This window comes from Delphinus delphis, chromosome 11 (assembly GCF_949987515.2).
Source record: "Delphinus delphis chromosome 11, mDelDel1.2, whole genome shotgun sequence".
Classification (NCBI taxonomy): Eukaryota; Metazoa; Chordata; class Mammalia; order Artiodactyla; family Delphinidae; genus Delphinus; species Delphinus delphis.
Genome location: NC_082693.1, coordinates 35,685,910 through 35,707,860, shown reverse-complemented (window position 1 = coordinate 35,707,860; position 21,951 = coordinate 35,685,910). Strand labels below are relative to the sequence as shown.

The 21,951-nt window shown below is 39.2% G+C and overlaps 1 protein-coding gene across 1 annotated transcript in view; it reads left to right on the top strand.

Annotated features, from left to right (window-relative positions):
• Positions 1-17,670, top strand: part of DBX2 (developing brain homeobox 2) — a 41,029-nt gene extending 23,359 nt beyond the window's left edge. Inside the window, exons 3-4 of the mRNA XM_060026176.1 lie at positions 9,199-9,386; positions 15,235-17,670. Of these exons, the coding sequence (XP_059882159.1) occupies positions 9,199-9,386; positions 15,235-15,567 (521 nt within the window). The 3' untranslated portion in view covers positions 15,568-17,670. The remainder of the gene's footprint in view (positions 1-9,198; positions 9,387-15,234) is intronic.
• The last annotated feature ends 4,281 nt before the right edge of the window (positions 17,671-21,951 follow it).

Below are 21,951 nucleotides of genomic sequence, written 5' to 3'. Positions count from 1 at the left end.
TGAAAAGACACCCCTCAGAATGGTAGAAAATACTTGCAAACGAAGCAACCGGCAAAGGATTAATCTCCAAAATATACAAGCAGCTCAACATCAAAAAAACAAACAACCCAATCCAAAAATGGGCAGAAGACCTAAATAGACACTTCTCCAAAGAAGATATACAGATTGCCAACAAACACATGAAAAGCTGCTCAACATCACAAGTCATTAGAGGAATGCAAAGCAAAACTACAATGAGGTATCACTTCACACTGTCAGAATGGCCATCATCAAAAAACCTACAAACAATACTGGAGAGGGTGTGGAGAAAAGGGAACCCTCTTGTACTGTTGGTGGGAATGTAAATTGATACAGCCACTATGGAGAACAGTATGGAGGTTCCTTAAAAAACTAAAAATAGAATTACCATACAACACAGCAATCCCACTACTGGGCATATGCCCTGAGAAAACCGTAATTCAGAAAGAGTCATGTACCACAATGTTCATTGCATCACTATTTACAATAGCCAGGACATGGAAGCAACCTAAGTGTCCATCAACAGATGAATGGATAATGAAGATGTGGCACATACATACAGTGGAATATTATTCAGCCATAAAAAGAAACAAAATTGAGTTATTTGTAGTGAGGTGTATGGACCTAGAGTCTGTCATACAGAGTGGAGTAAGTCAGAAAGAGAAAAATACTGTATATTAACACATATATATGGAATCTAAAGAAAATAAAAATGTTCTGATGAACCTAGGGGCAGGACAGGAAGAAAGACCCAGACATAGAGAATGGACTTGAGGACATGCAGAGGGGGAAGAGTAAGCTGGGACGAAGTGAGAGAGTAACATTGACATACATATACTACCAAATGTAAAATAGATAGTTAGTGGGAAGCAGCCGCATAGCACAGGGAGATCAGCTCGGTGCTTTGTGACCACCTAGAGGGGTGGGATAGGGAGGGTGGGAGGGAGACGCAAGAGGGAGGGGATATGGGGATATACGTATGCATATAGCTGATTCACTTTGTTATACAGCAGAAACTAGCGCAACATTGTATAGCAATTATACTCCAATAAAGATGTTTAAAAAAAAAGAAAGAACACTAGAAAAAAAAATAAATAAATAAAACAGCATAGAGATGCCACAAGTGTTCTTAATAAACATTGGTGTCTCATTGGTGATAAATCTGAAATGAATTTCTGATTTTCTTATTTATGATGTTCACTGTATTGGCAGCAAATAATAATGAAATGGTGGATTTAGGCTTTCAATTAAGAATATTACATAAATAATAATGATACCAAGGAACAGTTAATAAGACTTACAACTGCCCGGTAAGCTTTTTAATTTAAGGCATTTACTAGATTTTCTTTTCTTCTTCTTTTTTTAATAGGAAGAATGATTTTATGCCTAAGCATTTAAGTTTTTTTCCGTTTGTACGAAAGAAGGAAAATGAACTGTTGAAGTAATTTTGTATTATTTTGTATTTCAGTTCGGATAGCCAAAATTATGGTTTACACTAAAAATTTTACTAAGAGATGAAATCAGTGGCCCTCATCATTGTTTCACAATGTTGACTTCACTCTTTCTAAAAGGTGTAGGATTAGAGCAACACATCCTCAGCTAGCAAGTGAAATACCATTTTGACTGTTAACATGATTCACTTGTTTAAAATTGATTTAGTTTCTCTTGTTAACCTTTTAGATTTATGATTGACTTGTGGCACTGTGGAAACAATCATTCATCTAGTGCCCTTCTCACATATAATAAATAGTTTAATAGGGTATTTAAGCACAATCCTTACAGTGGGGAAAAATTTAAAGGCAGTGGTAAAAGTTCTCCTCTCCCCCAAAGCAGTGTAAGGCAAATCTTTGGTAATATATCCATAAGGTTCTTTTCAAAATAACATACTTCATAAAATGAGATGGAAAGTTGTAGAAGTTATGCAGAGAATGACCTTAAGGAAAAGACTACATGAAAATGTATAGGAGTCTTAATTTTGTAGAATAGCTAATTGAATTAATGAGATAATGATTTCGTTTTGTCTTTGAGTACCCAACTTGAATTTGACCTTTCAAGAATTTTATGCATTAAAAGACAAAGTTTAAATTTGGAGCAGCTTTATAAAAATATGAGTGAGGAAATATTCTTCTGGGTTAAATTGCTCTCCCTTTTTCTTGGGAGGTGAACTTAGATTCTGCGTTTTGAGATCATTTTACTATCTTCCCTTTCTCATTAAAACTTAAAAGAACATAGAATACTCTCCAAATTTGAATTTAGGATTTTGTTGAAGGCAGCAGGGAAAGGACCTTATTTTTATTACTGTAGGTTCGTCCTATGAGTGACACTGTCAAAGGTGGCAGTGCTCTGATGGGTCTTCTTACCACCTGACCTGGATGTTTCCTGCTCTCAGCTGGAGCAGTGAGTGGGCTTGGGGAACTGATCAAGACCTATGGAAATCCATAAAAGGCTGCCTGAGAGCTTCTTTTATAAGGATTTATCTTTAGAACTCTAAGATTTTCAGAGGGATGCAGCATTTTGTGCTAACAGAGAAAGAAGCCTAATTATTGTGGTGAAAACATAGTTGTGTATGTGTGATAAGCTGAACATAGGTTTTGACTTCTCAATAGTGAAGGGAGATAAATGACACTTGGTCAACCAGGAAGAAAGTTTAAAGGAGTCAGAGACTCGAAGACAATAGATTTTCCAAGTTGATGGCTCTATTCAGCAGTTCCACAGTGGCAGTGAAAGTATTTGAGGGTCGTTCCTGGAATGGGGTTCCCTTTCTCCCCAAATGTTCGTAAGTAGTAGTAGTAGCCTACCTTGGGGTAGACAGAGGCCTATCTACTGCTGTGTTTCTCTATTGCTCTTCGCTGCCCCCCACCCCGTACTGTATCGTTCACACACAGCACACCTCTGTTCAAAATGCCCTTCACAAGGCACTGCACACAGGGATTCCCAGGGGGGTGTGGTACATGGGGGCTGTCTCAGGATGCAGGGAATTAGGCCTTTGTAAACTTTTCTATACTAGGTCATTCTGCCATTTTAATGACTCTCCCTACCTCCCGACCTCTTTCCCGGCACATCTGTAATTTTCACAATCTTTGGTATAATTTTAAAGAGCATTGATTGGCCTCACTCTGCTTGGGTGTATGACCTCAATTGCACAACTTATCTTTCCAGAGCCTCAGTTTCTTCCTGTGGAAAATGGGGATGATAATATGTACCTCTGGGGATTGTGGTAAAGATTTCATGCCATGCTGCCTGTCGTTGCCACATACATCAGCGCATGTTGAGCCCCAAATATATATGGAAGCTACATTATAAAATAATAATAATGATATTCGCAAATTAGCAGAGCCTATAGCACCTTGAATTGGCGGCCCTGGATTTTAAAGTGTCTTTTCTACTGTATGCCTTAAACTCTGTCCCTTTTCATTGTTATTTTTATATTATTTATTTATTTATTTATTTTTGTCACCTGTAAGTTTCCATATAAATCAGACTTTTGTCATGAATTTAGGAATAATCAGAGGTGTTTGTTGCTTATAACTTTTCGGTAGCTTCTGAGAGATTTTTGAATTACCAACAAGTTCTTGAAGTCACTATGTTTCGCAGGTGTAATTGAGCCCATATTCCTAGATTTAGAAGGTAGGAAGATGGTATAGGGTAGTTTATGGTTAGATCCAGAGACAGCCCACAAAAGACTCATGGGGGAGACAAGGAGAGGAGCATCAGTGGTAGAAGTAGCATCTTGTCACATGCTTCTTGTAGGAAACTGAGCCACCTCCGTTTATGAAAACAAGCGCAATTTGTGTATTGAGAGCAATGCAAAGAGAAACCAGGCAACTAGCAAAGAAAGGAAAAACGGAATCTTCTTTATCTTTGCCATGGTTTTTGCTTGTTCAGTGGTTGTACTCGTGTTTGTTATAGGGCACCGAATCCCAAAGACCAGACCCAGGAGTTAACCCTCTGACCTTCACAACCACTCCAGCTCTGTCTTTCAGAGATTGAGGTCTGCTTTGTGTGCACGACCCTTCAACGTTAGCTTTTACCATGTTGGTGAGAATAATTTATCTGTAGATCCCCTTGAAGGGACTCTTCTTTCTCTTCACTTAAACATAACTCAATAGGAAAACCTGTAGGTTCCTATTAAAAGCCGTAGGGGCATTTAAATGTGTTACCCCATTGTTTTATGTAAACATGTAGATCTTGGAGAAGAAGGGGTGAAAATGAGTAAAATCATGATCCCTATGTATAAAACCTCGGCTTAGAAAAAAATGTAGGCGGATTTTTTTTTTTAAACTAGCTTTATTGGTCCAAAAATTTGTTTGTATTTCTATACAGATTTAAAAAGTTGTATTATAAAATAGATAACCCACAAGGACCTACTGTATAGCACAGGGAACTATATATACTCAGTAGTTTGTAATAACCTATAAGGGAAAAGAATCTGAAAAAGACTATATATAAAAAACTGAATCACTGTGCTGTACACCTGAAACTAACACAACATTGTAAATCAACTATACTTCAATAAGAACAAAATAAAATTATTTAAAAAAGTAAAAGGTTGTATTAGCTCAAAAAGTATTGGCCTTTCTAAAATACTAAGTTGGTCAAGTCCTTGAAAGGCTTTCCTCTGTGGCAAATTATCCCTTAGATTTGTTTCAGTCACCCCTGGCCCTAATCTACCTGCCAGCTAATGTCCTGTGTTCTTCCCGCTCATCCCCTGCAGTCTGGAAGTTCCAAGCCGTGTGAGATTCCTAGATTTACCACGTTTCACACTCGTCCTCACCCCACTCATGCGTCTGCAAATGTCAGTCCCTCTCTCTGCCCACCTTTGTCAAGATGGCCAGCAAGAGGAATTGCTAGTCTTCTGGCAGCTCTTCTCTCTCAGGACTCACTCTCTTGGCCTCCAAGACTAAGTGGCTTCTTATCTGGTGCTTAAAAGCTTCCTATGTGGTGGTCTGCGGGTGTTTATCTCACTTGTACCTTGGCTGTCTCTGTTCTTCTCGGACCTCTCCTTATCAACTGTGAGCCTCTGTGAAGGATGGAGTGGATTCATTTTCAGGTGTCACTCAGCGACGACTCAATCACTTGGCCAGATTACTCCCCAGAAGGTTACTACAACGTTTGCTTGTTTTCCTTAGAAAACTGAGCCAGACTTAAAATGTAGAGTGGAGGTGAATTATTTGTCCATAACTCTACAACAGTATCCTATCTTAGTGGGGTATTTTTGCCTTTCAGTCTTTTTTCTCTGCATTTTTACTTAGCTTTGAGCAGATAATGTTTTTTGTTTGTTTGTTTGTTTTGCTGCTGCCTCATCTTCCTAGTCATCATCTTTAGTGGTTCTTTACAATTTCACCTAGTAGATATAGCATAATGTGCTTATGCATTTCTTTAACTTCGGATATTTAAGTTTCTTTCCTAATTTTTAGTACATATGGCTTTAATAATGGTAGATTGTATACAGTTACAAATTAAGAATTCCAGATCAAAATAGGAAGTGAGAAGGGGATGCTGGAATCTGAGGACACTGTTGCCAGGTTGTATAGGAGGTGCTATATGGTCCAGGCTCACAGACTGACCCAGGACAGGGAGCAGAAGCCCATAGACACAGGCAGGAGCTCTGGCTATGTTTATAAATGTTTCTTTCTTCCCATTCTTGACCCATCAAGAAAGAGTGTGGGGAAGCATAGAAAGGAGCCAAGAATTTGGATTTAGAAGGTCTTGCTGTCACTGAGATCTGTGTCCTTCGTGCTGCTTTGAACTTAACTGCTCTGAACACTTCTTCATCCGTACAGAGGATGTCTGTGGCATATGATTCTTATAAGAATAAAATGAAATTCAACAGGGGCAAGTGAAATAGATTTGAGGGATCCTTATTGTGGGCTAGGCACTGGAAATGTTTTGTGCTATTTCATCAAATCCTTAAAGAAACTCCGAAAATAAACTGAAAGAGTAACTCATTCCAAGTGCTGAGATCCAAACCCAGTTCTTCCATCCTCCAGAGACTTTTGTCCTGAGGCTTCCTAGAGAGACACCATCTCACGAGATGAATCTGTGATCTGAAATAGTGCAGAAGGGCCAATTCCATGGTCTCTATACAAAGGATAGTTCAGAGAAGAAAAGTATTTAGAAAGATATGAACATATTGAGATGTTTATACTATTTTTATTACTGACAAATATTGCATAAAACGATTCAAATCTCTAAGAAATAGTGAATCCAGGTGCCAAAGCCTGACTTCCAGCTATGACCTGGGTGTGAGAGAGGCAAAAATAATTGGTTCTGTAGATGGAGAATTAACCAAGATCCCATGAGAGGATGAATGGGAAGGGCATCAGTAAAAGTAGACTTTTGTAAAGAACTGGGCTTGATTACATCCCAGGGGCTCTGGCATTTCTACGGAGATGCAGGTGTTACAGACCTGGAAGAAAGAGGGAGAGGCCAGTAGTTCTGGGAATGTCAGGATGAATCAGAATGAGGCACAACCCAGAGCTGAGAGACTAGCTGGGAGATATTTACAATCTTTTAAACAAATAGGAAGGGAAGCTATTATATTACAGAGGTAAAATTGACGAGATTTATCCACTTATTGACATTTTTCTTCTAAAATACAAGTCAGATTGTGTCAGTCCACTGTAGGGTTAAGAGCATTTGTTTTGGAATCAGTATTCCTGGGTTTGAAGCCCTAGCCATGTGACCTTGGACAAAGTTCCGTAAGCTACCTAAGCTTCTTTTTATTCATCTGTGAAATGGGAAGAATAATAGTAGCATTCATGGCATAGGTAGGTTGGGAGGATTAAATGAAATAATGCATGTCAGCGACTTAACATAGTAAGTATGAGTACAGAGGAAGTGCTCAGTGTAGGTTTATTATTATCATGTCACACCCTGCTTAAACATATTCTATTGGTCTTCACTAACTATTGGGTAATGTTCCAAACCCTTGTAGTCCTCTATGGTCTGGCTCGATTCCACTCCATAATCTCTGTGCCAGAGGTCTAGATGTCTTCAACAGCCTGTCAGATAAGAAGCAAGTTAGGGCTTCCCTGGTGGCGCAGTAGTTGGGGGTCCACCTGCCGATACAGGGGACACGGGTTCGTGCCCCGGTCCGGGAGGATCCCACATGCCGCGGAGCGGCTGGGACCGTGAGCCATGACCACTGAGCCTGCGCGTCCGGAGCCTGTGCTCTGCAGTGGGAGAGGCCACAACAGTGAGAGGCCCGTCTACCGCAAAAAAAAAAAAAAAGAAAAGCAAGTTAGGTGAGGCTATAGCAAACTGGGGACCACATGCTCCATCTAAAGAGGGCACCTGCCACTCACTATGGTAGATCTCTGCTTTATGGGAAGGTGAGCCTAGTGTGGTTACCTTTGAAGAGATGTTGGAAACCTGGACTTCATAAGAAACCTCCCAGTTATTAAATGTAAACAACTAACTCAGAATTTTTAACCAACACGCTAAACAAAGCCCGTCTGCAGGCTGGATACGGTTGCCAGCTTGCACCCTCTGTTTCATGCCCTTCCAAGGCCTTGCAGACTGCTTACTTTTCCTTGGAGAGACTTTATTCCTTTGTGCTTTGGTGCTTTGAGACATGCTAGTCACTCTGCCTGGATTGGCCTTGGTTCTTTCTCTCTGGAACTGAATTGTCCTTTTAGACTTGACTCAACCTAACTATTTTCTCGAACTCATCACTTCCTTTTTTGTGATGCCAGAGCACTGTAGGGATCATTCTATTTCAGTACTTAAGACATGCGTTTGCTTTTTTATTTAGAAATAATTATCAAACACCCAAATGCATACCGGATACAGTCGTACACTGGAGTCCCTGCTCCTCTGGTGCCTGTATTCTGGAGTCCTCCCATGAGAAGGTGAACTCCTTGAGGGTGGGGACCATGTGCCGTTTGTCTGGTTTCCTCAGCAGATACCCAGTGTATTAGTGTCCTCTTGCTGCTGTAACAAATGTCCACAAACCTCATGTCTTAATACAAGCTTATTATCGTACAGTTATAGAGGTCAGAAGCCTGAAATGAGTCTCAGTGAACTAAAATCAGTGTGTCAGCAGGACTGCATTTCTTCCGGAGGCTCTAGGGGAGAATCTGTTTCCTCGCCTTTCCAGTTTCTAGTGCATTTCTTGGTTCATGGCCCCTTCCTCCATCTTCAAAGGAAGAAGTGTAGCATCTTCAAAACTATCACTATGACTTCCTTTCTTGGTCTCCCTCTTCCACTTATAAGGACCCTTGTGATTACATTGGGCCTACGTGGATACTCCAGGATACTCTCCTAACCTCAAGTTCAGCTGATTAGCAACTGTAATTCCATTTGCGACCTTAATTACCGCTTGCCATATAATGTAATATGTTCACAGGTTCTGGGGATTAGGACATGGGCATCTTTGGAAAGGACATTATTCCTCCTACCACAGCTTGGAAGCTGAATAAATGAATAGTGAATGATGAATGAAACTCACAGAGGGTGGGAACCAGTGTTGTGCTAGCTGCAGAAAGGCAGAAAAAGTAGTAAATGTCTCTTCCCTGAAGGAGTTGATGATCAACTGAATCAGGGAGGGGGTGATTGGAGGTCTTCCAAACCTTCCTTCTCAGTTTAAACATCTCTGACTCTTGCAAGCTTTCCCTGACATCCCAGATGAAGATTAAGCCCATCGTTTTGTGCTCCCGGTGCACCCTCTTCTTAGGAATACTTCATCACACTTGTGACGCTGGTTCAATAAATGCCTCCCACTTGATTTTATAGGTAATGAGTACGATAAAACATACGTCTAATTTCTCAGTGTGTAGTATTGAGAGGAGTGCCTGGCATATGGTAAGTGTTCAACAGTTTGAGACAATGAATGAATGAATAAATAAATGAAGAATTAGAGGAAAATTAAGTATTTAAACCACCTACTAGTTCTGCATTGGAGCTTTGTAACCTGGGACCATGGACTTTCTGACATGGCATGCAAAATTGGGAAGGCAAGCATATGTACTTTTTTTTCCCAATGGGGAGCAAAGAGCATTTATCAGATTCTCAGTGGAGTCCACGACCAAAAAAAGGTTAAGAAGCTCTCTACATGTGCAGAGTTCAGAGGTGAGATAATTGGGCCATGGTACAGAGAAGGAGGGTATTGTCGTGGAAAAGACAGATGGAATTCTCCCTACAGCTAATGGGGCTTTTTGTATCTTTTCTCCCCTCTAGGAGAAGAGAGTGTGCTGCCTCTTCTGACACAGGAATCTAATTCCAAAGCTCGGAGGGGTATTTTAAGAAGAGCTGTCTTTTCTGAGGACCAGAGAAAGGCTCTGGAGAAAATGTTTCAGAAGCAGAAATATATCAGCAAAACAGACCGAAAGAAACTTGCCGTCAACTTGGGACTAAAGGAATCACAGGTACTAATGAGCAGGAAGATATCTACTGCTCCTGATTTCTGAAGGAATCCAATGATATCCATTCATTTGGTAACTATTTGTTGTAGTAGGCATAGCACTGGACCCTGAAGCATTATTGAAACGACTTGCATAATTTTTTAGTGGGTGGAAATATATGTCACAATTCCTATTTGGAAATCGGTCCCTTTGCTGAAGAGGTCTAGGTTTTCGCCTGATTAATTCTTCCCAAATGAAGAGAAAAGCGAAGGCTTGTGGCATTTACATCATTACATTGTTTGCTCTGTTTTCAGAGAAGCAGGTTACATAATTGCCTTCAAAAGCAGGAACCAATTTTCCTGTCTTTTTCTTCATTTCCAGTCCAAAATCAAGGCATGAATGAGTGACTCATAAATACCTCTTAATAGATTTCATTATTTTGCACTGTGGGCTTATGTCAAGTACAGTCAAGTAGTTTCACATTTGCAACCTTTACAAACCTTTCTTGTACAATGATATTTCATATAATTTTGAAAGAGACTTTCTAGCCTTTTGGGAAGTGCAGCATACTCCATTTAAAGATTGGCCTACTTATAAATAATTAACAGTATAAGGCACTAGCATTTTCCTATTTAATCCCTATTATAATCACCATATGAAATATCCCCATTTTCTAGATGAGGAAATGTAGAGAGGTAAACAGAGGTCCAGTGTCACAAAGTGGAGCTGCTTTGGAACTGGGCTCCCACTCCAGGCAATCTGACTCTGGAGTTTGCATTCTCTTTAACCTGGAGCCACCATGTACAGTTGTGCAGGATGTTCACTGCACAAGGCCATTTGGCTAAGAGGGATGGCAGCAACTGAAATGCAGCAGGTACTCTGCTTGTCAAACTGACTTTCCAGGTGCAAGGCTCCTTCCACCTGGAATCTTTGAATCAGCATAAAGGCCCTGAAGGGCTAGCAGAGGCTCTGTGTTAACCACCATGCTCTACTGTACTTCCCTCAATACAAATGACCTGGTTTCTAACTTTGGATGTTATTAAACTAGTTATTTTTGGATGAAACCCGTCTTAACCTTGCTTCCTTTCCCTAGGGAAGTGATCTGTCCCCCTGTCCCCCGACTTTTTATAGTCGTAGGAAGCAGTACGAGGTGTGGTAGAGGATAATTGACCTAGATCAGCCAGTCTGTGTTTTCCTCGTGTGTGGGACTAATGAGCCCATAACCTTAATTGACTGCTCTGTGCCTCAGTTTCTCACTTTAAAAACAGGGACAAATATAGGAATTCTGTCTATGTCACAGAGCAATTTTGTGTCTGTGACAGAAAAATCAATAGATATATCTTGGTGGTCTATTGTGCGTAAGACACTGTGCTAGGTAAGAGGGAATATTGATAAATACTGATTAAGATAACACTCCTTGGACCCCAGGAATTTATACAACCAACTGGGAAAACAAAGCAGAACCTCATGAACGGTTAGATAACAATATAAGACATTAATATAGGAAACAGCCCCTGGTAGGTTAGATATACTGCCAAATAATGGAGCTAGATCAGTGGTTCTCCTAGAACTTATGTATCTCTCTGGAGCCTTACACTAATCCCCATCTCTGGAAAGGATGGTCATAGGACTGGTTCCTATACCCCTAGGGAGTCTAGTGATGGGAATTACCTGATCCTCAGAGGAATTGCTGGGCCTGAGAGAGGATCACGTGGGGGGCTCAGTGGGCCTGGCCTGCATGGCATTAGTATGGATAAGACACAGCAGAGTCAGAGGGGAGAAAGTGTGCAGGTTTGGGAGGCTGGGGGATTCTGGTTGAGTTGGAACTTGAGGTAGGTGTTAAAAGATCAAAAGTGGCTGGGATTGATCTGACAGTGCTCTGGGAAAGTGTGAAAATCCGTGATAGTACATAGCATCTTCTTTAAAAGGAACTGTTGAAAAGGGAATGCAGCAAGCCTATTAAGGACTATTTATGAGGCCATGACCATAATATTTCCACTCTGAGATAACGAACTGTTTCCATATTTGTATGTTATCTCCCAGTTGTTATCCACAGGCACATAGTTTTACATAGTCGATTATATAGTTTTTAAAATTCAAGTGCCTCAGGAATGAACGCTTTTTGCCTTATTGAATTTGGCGAACAGCTCGGAAGTAATTTAACGTTTTCTTATTTGCATGTACACTATATCTAATTACACAGTGACTACATGGTATTTATTACGGTAAATTCAAACAAAAGGGAGATTGGTAAAGTTAAAAATGAAAACATATCTGTTCCCTTTCCAATCCAACTCCCTGGTTACTACTGTCATTTATGTATGGCTCTTGTTTGAGTTTATTGGCATATCATGTATTATTTTTAAAATAAGCTTATATGTGTGTCATATACGCACAAACATAAAAACACAGATACTTTCATAATGACTACTATGTGCCCTTACATTTGATGTTATTTGCAGATAATAAAAGTAGCTACTTTTGCTATTTCTGTTTTACAAATGAAGAAGCTGAGACCTAGAATCGTGTATATAATTTTAAATAAAAATGGCATCACACTCTGCATCTATTTTAACATCTTCTGAAGGATAATACAAATCACTTGTGTCACCAGCACACAGCTCAAGAGGTAGAACATTACCACCGGGCCAGGAGCCCCCTGCCTGCCCCCTCCCGGTCACTACCTTCTCCTTCGGAACTTTGAACAGCATAGATTAGTTTTGCCTGTTTTTGTGCTTTATACAGATAGGATCACTCAGTACATCTTCTTTGGTATATGGCTTCTTTCACTTACCATGTGTTTGCGAGATTCATCCACGTGGCTGTGTTGTAGCAGTAGCTCGTTTACATTCATTGCTGTGTAGTATTACATGGTATATACCAGGGTTTATCCATTCTAATGGTGGGTGTTTGCATTGTTCCCATTTGGGGGCTATTAGGATTAATGCTGCTGACAGTGAGTATTGTTTTGCCCTTTGCTTTTTCTTCCCCCACTCAAATGGCATGGGATACATCCTTCCATGTCTGCATACACATTTACTTCATTCTTTTTTAGTGAGTGTCTCAGAGCAGACCATGACATGGATATACTGTAATTCACTTAGCCATCCTCAGCTTTAAGTTACTTCCTAGTTTTTACTGTTGCATATCTTTATGCACTTTAAAAATATTTCTGTAAGATAGGGAACTAGGAGTCGGATTTATAAGTTAAAGTGTATGTACATTTTAAGTTGTGATCAATTTAAAAATTCCTTTCCAAATATTGTATCAAGATATTGAATTATATCAAACTTTACTCTTACTAATAAGTAGTCCTTTTTTTGCAATCCCTCCACTATTTAAATTTTTGAAAATGTTGCCAACCTCATGGGCAGTTGTATCTGTTATTTTTTTCCTAATTATCAGAACTCGGGAATCTTTTAATCACTTTACTGGTCATTTTTCATCTGAATTTAACCTTTTCATGGCTGCACCATTTTTTTTTTCTATTGTCTTTTTGTTGATAGATATGCAGCAATTACTTTGGCTGTTAATCAAAATATTTGGAATATTATGGTTTGTAACATTTTCCTGTTAACAGCTGCCACAAAAATCCCCTCCAAGTTTGTGGCTTTTTTTTATTGTGGTGAAATACACATAACATAAAACTTACCATTTTAACCTTTTTGAAGTGTACGATTCAGTGGCATTAAGTACATTCAGCTTGTTACGCAGCTGTCACACCATCCCTCTCCAGAACATTTTTCATTTCTCGAAACTGAAACTCTGCACCCGTTAAACAATGACTCCCCATTCCTCCCTCCCCGCAGGCATCAGGCAACCACCATTCTACTTTCTGTCTCTGTGAATTTGACTACTCCAGGCACCTCATACAAGTGGAATCATACTGTATTTGTCCTTCTGTGACTGGAATATCTCACGAGGCATAATGTCTTCAAGTTTCATCCATGGTGTAGCATGTGTCAGAATTTCCTTCCTTTTTGAGACTGAATAATATTCAGTTGTATGTATATACCACATTTTGTTTATTCATTCATCCATCAGTGGTCACTTGGGTTGCTTCCACCTTTTGACTAATATGAATAATGCTACTGTGAGCATTGTGTGTACAAATATCTCCTTGAGTCCCTGCTTTTAATTCTTTTGGGTAGTTTGTGGCTTTTTCATATGCTTGTGGCATCTTTATTTATACAAAAACTTCTCTTTTTTTAATGTAGTCAGATCTAGTTTTCCCTTTGTAGCCTTATTTTTTTATGTCATGCTTAAGAAAACATTCATCTCCCCAAGACTGTAATGATCATCTCTATATTTTCTTCTAGAATTTTTATAGTTTTGTATTTATGTTTAGCTGTTTAATCCATCTGGAATTTGTTTTTGTATTTGTTGAGAGGTAGAAATTTTATTTTATGATTTTTCCCAAATATGTACATTTGTCCCAATGCCACTGATTATGAAGAAACTCCTTTCATGATTTTTTTAAATTGAGATACTACTCAAAAAATTTCTGGATATACAGAAAAGCTAAGAGGAGAAGAAAATAATTAATGTGATGAGAAAGACAAAAATCACTAATGGCAACAAATAACTGTCTTGGTGAAAACCCATTAGAAATAGTTGGCAGGCATTCTGGGAGTAAATGCCTACTGCAAATAATAAATGAGTTTGTGAACAGAAGCAAATGCTCTGCTATGTATGCATTAGGACTGGTTTCTTGTGAAAAGCCTGAATCACAGGATTACAACTGAGATGGCAGTCTTTCGGGCTCAGCTGCCTGTGGTAGGTTTCTTTTGTAGCCATTTTGGACATTGCCCATCACATTGAAAGAATGAAAGAATTGTTTTGCCAATCTGGAAAGACCATCTCAGGTAGAATTTTTTACTTCATGGGGAGAAATATCTGGTTGGTACACTTTAATAATTACTTCTTTAGGTAAAAATTTTCCAGTTTTTGTTCTAAAACTAGAAAGCTACTAAAAAAGGGTGCAGTGTAATGCACAGGAAAGCAATGTGATTGGCTATCAGGAAACCGTTGTGAAGTTTCCTGCTCAGGCACAGTTGACGACACAGTCAGAGGGAGGTTAGTAGTAAAGAGAGACTCAAGTGGGGTGGGAGAAGTTACGGCTCAAATTAGAAACTACCATCATAAGCACTTTTAGGTTAATTACAATCAATTGTTATTTATTGAGCCTAATTCTTCGAGTTTGATAAATCCTGGAAGTACTCGAACTTAAAAATTGTATAAAGCCTGCAATTTATCCAAGCATTATAAAATGTAATCTTAATTGAGTCTCCAGAAGTTTCTGATGAGGTCTGAATGTTTATAAGAGCCTCAGCGCTGGAGTGGGACTGTCACGGATTCTAGTCTAAATGCTTCTGTTTTACTAGCTATGTGACCTTGAACTGGTTCATTGTGTTGAATCCTCAGTTTTCTTATGTGTGAAATAAGGACTTCTTTCAGTCATTGTGAGAATCAAATTGTATAATCCACGATGAGCGCCTGGCCTGACACCTGGCACAAAATAAACACTCAGATGCTATTACTAGTCAATAACATTTCCTTTGGATAAATAATTTAGCACAGACTAAATGAGATTTTAAAATATCGAAGAGAGTTAAATCAGTCTTGAAAGATGTCTGACTTTCAGGATGTCAGCAGCTTACCACAGTTGTTTTGTTTCATAAGTGTGTGGAGATGCTGTACTAAAGTAATTTCTCAGATAACTTCTGAAGTAAAAAGCCACAAGGACTTTGCTAGGCTGGCTCTCAGGATAAGGTATTCTATGGAAGGCACAGTGGAAGAAATTACAGTTTAAAATGCTGAAGTGAAGTAACGTGATGTAAGTGATCATTTTGTCCAATTACTTTATCAATAGGTGAAAATCTGGTTTCAGAACAGAAGGATGAAATGGCGGAATTCCAAAGAAAAGGAAGTGCTTTCCAACAGGTGTATCCAAGAAGTAGTCCTTCAAGAGGACCCCCTCTCAAGATCTGCTCTGGGTTTCCCTTCTCCATGTCCTTCACTCTGGGAAATCTCCCAACAGCACTCGAGTCCAAGATGGAGGGAGAATTCACCAGAACCATCAGAGAGACTAATCCTGGAGAGTCCAGGGGCATTGGCCCCAGAAGCAAAGTCACTGCAAGGTGCCTTATATTTGTGTTCTGAAGAGGATGCCAGAGACAAGGGTGTACTTACTGGCTCAGTGTGAATGGAAGCATTCTGCCACGTTAACGTAAAGAACAGTTAACTATTAACGTTTGGACTCTTAAGCCTGCTAGCTTGTGTCTCATCAGTGCCTAAAACCTAACACCTTTGGAGTGAAGCATGGACTAATGTTTTAGGAAACCTCTCCAGTGTTCTCTTATGTGGGTCCTAGACTCAGACTTAATTTGTAAGTGGAACAGAATCTCCCAGAAAGTACGATGGAACTGAAAAGAACGAGAATAATGGTCAGCTCAGTCCTTACTCTGAATATGTGTATATATGCGTGTGTCTCTATGTGTATATATATAAATATTCATCAAAATACATTAGTAGAAATTAGTTTCTCTCTAAATAGTGCATTGAGCAAATTCACTTCCTTTTATATGAAGAAAAACCAACGATGACTGAATGTTTTTAATTTTTTGAAAATTATGTGAAATTTGGACTTCAGTACAAATTTTCATATCAAAAGAACATTTTTAAAAAACTCTCTACTTTCTGGTTTCTTTCAGTATCCAGATGTAAGTGATTTTTAACAGCTCAGCTCAGAGATCCTAATCAAATGAGCCACTACGAGATACATGCACTGAAAGTATGTATTTACAATTAATCCAACAAGCAACTAGAAGAATTTCTGAATGTAACTGTTAGTACCTTTAATTTCCAAGGCTCTGGACTTTATCAGGCTATCAGTGAGGGAGGGACCCATTTAACTAATGATTATCATTTGATCTCTTTTCTGTAAGGATGGGTCTTAAGCAGGGTCTGCCAAATAAAACGCCTTTAAGGGCCTGTCAGGTAAATAGAGGGCGTGACTCACCTAAAGGTATTTGAGTTTAATAATTTTGAAATACTGTGTTGGCCAAAGAAAACATCTGTGCCAAGCAGTTTGTGACCTCCAACCAAGACTTACAGAAGTGTCACAGTTCTTAAAATGTTCCCAACTGGGCTTCAAAACCCGATACTGATGGGATCTATAGTGATTTCTGTTTGCACTTTTAGTTATAGACTCAATTTTCCATCTAGGTGGTATGCAGTATATATTGGGTTATTTTTATGTATTAACAAAAACATCACCACAGATGTTTTATGTTTCTTGAGTACTCTGAAATAGTATTATTATAAAGTTGCATTTCTGGTAACGATTTGCTTAGTTCATCTAGAATTTTTTATTCCAGGTCCAAGAAAAAATTATGTTTCACTTTGAAGGAAATGAGGCAGAAAAAGGAAATGATGTGGTTTTGAACTAGGTTGTTATTAATCTGTGGACAAGAAACATTAGTAGAAGTTCATGATGTGGAATTTTGTTAGAAAGCTGCATAAAGAGAGTAGCTTCTAATTTGCTTACGTTCTTAGCTATAGACTTTGAGGGTTTAGAGTTTTAGCAAAGGTAATATTTCAGATGATAATGTTTTTTGTCAACACCAGGGAATTGTTTTGTATGAACGGGACTTGATTGGGTGTATGCTAGCTTATGTCTTTATCACAAGATCAAAAATCATCTCAGAAGAAGATTGTCTCAGTCCCTCTTTGTGGGAAGCAGAGGCAGGGATCTGCTGACAGCAATTTAAATTTTAAAACCTGTCTTAAAATGATTTATAATACGGTTTCTTTTCTTTGTATAATGTTAACCTCATTTACATTTATCAGGTCCTTTCTGTGTGCTGGAGACTGCTAATAAGCCTTTAATGTGGATTAACTCATTTAATCCTCATGACAATAACCCTATGAAGTGTAGGGACTCTATTACTTTTAGGATTCTTGTTACTCAGACAAGGGACCCAGACCAGTATGGTCAGGGTGATTTGCCCAAGGTACTGAGGGTAATAAATGGGATTTGACCCCTGGCAGTCAAGTTTCAGCTCTTGAAATCTAACCAACCATGCGGGGTGTCTACCACTGTGAATGTATTCACCCAGCTCTCAGATGCATTGTAAGACATACATTTTGAGGATTGCAGAGAAATTTATTAAAGAAATTCAGAAGCACGTTGTACTTTATAATCTCTTACTTGGGGAATGATTTTCTCTTCAGTATCTTCTCTATTAATTTTGAAGTTTGGGGAAAGTAAAGAATCACAAAAGTCTTCAACTTTGAAGTCTCTGTAGAGAAGAGTCACTCAGGAGTGTTTATGAAATGGAAGTGTATTTTTCTATCACTTGTTGCTAGAAATCATAGAGTGCTTATCTATGGTCAATGTTTCTTGAGAATAATTTAAAAATCAAATGAGAGAAACATGCGTCTTGGCCATCCGATTACCCAGGTTTTAGAAGTGAGCTACTTGGTGCTTAAATGATCTTCCCCCAGGGTTTCATCTCGAGCTCTGAGACCTAGCGGAGGCTTCTCTCTGTATGATTGGCCTGATAATCGTATACACAGATACATTTTTTTTTTTTCCGGTATGCGGGCCTCTCACTGTTGTGGCCTTTCCCTTTGCGGGGCACAGGCTCCGGACGCGGAGGCTCAGCGGCCATGGCTCACGGGCCCAGCCGCTCCGCGGCATGTGGGATCTTCCCGGACCGGGGCACGAACCCGTGTCCCCTGCATCGGCAGGCGGACTGTCAACCACCGCGCCACCAGGGAAGCCCACAGATACATTTTTTAATTGGTTTCTACCTCAGAGTGTGTTAAAGGCTTAGGAAAAGTACATCTTGGATGAATATATTAGGGGTACTTAGGAAACACACACAAACACGCACATGGTCCACAGGCATATGCTTGCTGTGCCTTGATTTTGCCTTCATTTACCCAGATTGTTGGAGAGAAGTGCTGAGCTTCATATTCTAATTGACAAGGGTCTCCTTTCCCCTTTGACTTGTGCTTTACCAACGCCGCCTCCACCTACAGTGTTCTTACACGTGTATTTCCCTCTGTTTTCTAAATGCAGACTCCTTTGCTCCGAGTGATCACATAGGAGTATGTTTTCTGTCTGCTTTCCAGACTAACACTACTCTAGAAAGCACCAGGACCATATAAGCCTGCAGGCAAAAGTGTTTAAAATTTTTGAAAGGACATTGTCTAATTAATCTTAGGTGGAAGAGAAGGGAAAAAATGGTGAACACCATCCTTCAGCGTTTATACAGGAAAATATTTTATAACGCTAAGTATGAAGGGTTGGACGTATATAACCAGGTTTGGAATGGTCACTGGATCTGGAGACAGTGAGGCCATGATCACCGATGTTTAAAAGGCAGCTCTGTTTTCTTAGTAATGAAGTGGTTTGAATGGGGAACCTAATTATTCAGTCTGGTGGTTCACAGCCTTTAAAAATCCATACCCTTGAACACGCCATACCTTCCAACCAGTTTTGGGTGTGTGCACAGATTTGGCATATACCTCATAATACTCTTCAGCACCCACACCTCCCACTCCACCCCCTTAGAATCATACATATACTTCTTTTCACTTTTCAAATATAAAAGCATAATTAAATATAAACCACACGTGTTCTTTCTGGCCTCCTTCATTCCCCATTCTGATGCATCTTTTGCAAAGGTACATACTCCCCAGCTTGCTCCACCACCGATCCCTTGATGACCAGTGATTTCGTCAGGTTCCGCTGGCCTTTAATAAAACAAAGCTCATTCCACTGCACTCGTAAGCTTGTTAGACACTGCCTCTGCACTCTTTTGAAATCCACAAAAATATTTTTTCTTTCTGGATCTCAACCCTTCTTAAGCATTATGTGTCAGGCACTGTCCTAGGCTCTATGTAAACAAATAGGGAGAGCATGGTCCGTGCCCTTAAGGAACTTATGATCTCGTCTTCTTGCCAAACTATTTCTGAAATATTCCGTGTTACCAGGGACTGGATCCAGTAAATTTGGGGTAAAAAATAATCTAACATCCTCCAAAACCCTATCTATCCATTTGCAGTGGTGGTGGTGGATTGGGGGGGGGTGATTATTGAGTGCTCCATTTTTCAGAAAAATACAAGCTATTTGGCATTGCTGATTTTCTGTGCTCTCTCCCCTCCATTTAGGCCACAATTGGTCCCAAGAGGAGTCAGAAAGAGTCTAAGGAAAGAATATAGTGACTTTTTTGTTCATAGTGCACCCTACCCTCTACTTTCGTCTTTCTACCTTCCCAGCCTCAGAGCAACTTGCAACCATGGTGAGTGGTAAGAGCGAAGAAAAAGCAAATAACACAAGTGGGAGGAAATCAGGATGATGCGTATTCTTGATTATATAGGGAAAATCTTGGAGAATTAATTTATATCCTTTATAAACCCGTTCTTAAATAAGCAAATACCTTAAGGACAACGTACTAGCCCCCCCCAAAGATGGTTCTTAGCTTCCAGCTGTTAGTTGGGTTCCATTACATTAGTATTTTTGGTTATAAAAGCTATACATGCTCATTATTAAGAAACACTTGAAAATGTAGCTAACAAAGAAAAATTCATGTGTAATTCTGCCATCTGGAGATAGCCAGTTTAGCTCTTGTGAAAATTTTTCACTTTTGAATGTATGTGTATGTAAATGTGTATGTCTAAACAAATTTGGATCCTAGTGTTTATCTAGTTTATCCTCTGGTTTTTTTACTCAACTTTATAGAGAATATTTTCCCATGCCATTAAAAATTCCTTAAACTGGTTATGACAGCTGCATAATATGATTTCTTTGTAACTCCTTCATTTCTTGAGGTGGACCAGGGGATGGGGCCAGGAGATGGTAGGTCATGGGAAGAATGATCTTGGGCTCCTGTACCAAAAATTTACTTAAGAAAAACAACCTGATGCTTGTTATTTCTTTTAACTAAATGAAAGCCCAGCAAACACTAGATGTAGAATGAAAATTGAGGAAGTTTGGGCTTATACTTTCAGTGGTGTTGAATATCAAGGAATATCAAATATACTAACTGGAGAGCCTCTTCCAAAAATCCACCATGAAATTTATCAAAACATCCCCCATGCATTCAAAATCCAAGGGAGTGTATACACATGGATTTCAGTACGTAGCCAGCAGCAAACATAACTAGTGTAGGGTAATAGTCTACCTCTCTTTAATTGTGCTTTATGGTCACATTGATACATTAGTCAGCTTTTTCAGATACATATTTTTGTTCACAATGTGGGCAGAGGTCAAGTAAGCTAATGGGTATCTGACGTGTATCACCATTTTGAAGGTTTCATTGATAAGGCTGTTTTGCCTGTCCAGTCTAGAATTCCCCAGCTCTCACAACTCTATGGATATTCTCTCAAATGTGCTTGAACAACAGAAATTATGGAGAGAATCTTTTGGGATCAGAACATTCCAAGGTTAAAAGAGAGCCTTGAATGTTATCTAAACCCCAAATAGAACCATTAAGTGCTTGATGCTAATCAAAAGTCAAAATATCAAGCATGTTAAATTTGAAAAAAGTGCGTGTGGTAACCAATTCATAATGTAAATCTAATCCTATTACAATGAATTTCCATGGTGGTTGTCTAGGGCTACCATAACAAGTTACCATAAACTGTGTGGCTTAAAATAACAGAAGTTTATTCTCTTAGAGTTGTGGAGGCTAAAAATTTAAAATTAAGATGTCAGCAGGGCCTTGGTCTCTCAGAAGGTTTTAGGAAGCCCCCTCTTCAGCTTCTGGTGGTGCCTCTAGATATTCTTGGTTTGGGCTGTGTGACTCCAGTCTCTACTTCTGACTTCTTATGTTTTTCTCTCCTATGTGTTTATGTCACAAACTTCCCTCTGCCTTTCTTTTATTTCTTTTTTTCTTCTTTTCTTTCTTTCTTTTATCCAGGACACCTGTCACTGGATTTAGAGCTGAAGTCCAGGAATATCACATCTAAAGATCCTTAATTGTATCTGCAAAGGCCCTTTTTTTCCCAAATAAGTTCATAGTCACAGGTTTTAGGAGTTAGGACATAGACGTATCTTTTTTGGGAACCACTATTCAATCCACTACAACTGTGTTCCTCAGTATCACAGCATAAGATCTAAAATAAATGAAAACAGAAGACTTAGACTCCTATGACATTCCCTGTAATGGAACTTGACTATATTGCTTTGACTTAGGCTTTTGTACCAACCAAGCAATGCACTACTTGCAAGGATATTTGGAGCAGGGAAATTTTTGTAAAAATTGCCTCCATTTTGGATTTCTTTCTACAATGGGACAATTTAAGAAAATGTAGCACTAATTTTTTAAAGCCCTCACATGGATTCCAGATGTTGACCATTTAATCCAAGGTGTTTCCTTATTATACAAATGTGGTGCACATCAAAAAATTGGCATTGTTTAATTTATGACTCACACGTGAACCATTGTTTTTTGTGATGTAGTTATTTTAAGTGATTCGTAAATGAAACAATGCCAATATTTAGGACACATACCATGTTTGTATAATGAGGAAACACCTTCTTGCATTAAATGGTCAACATCTGGGATCCATGTGG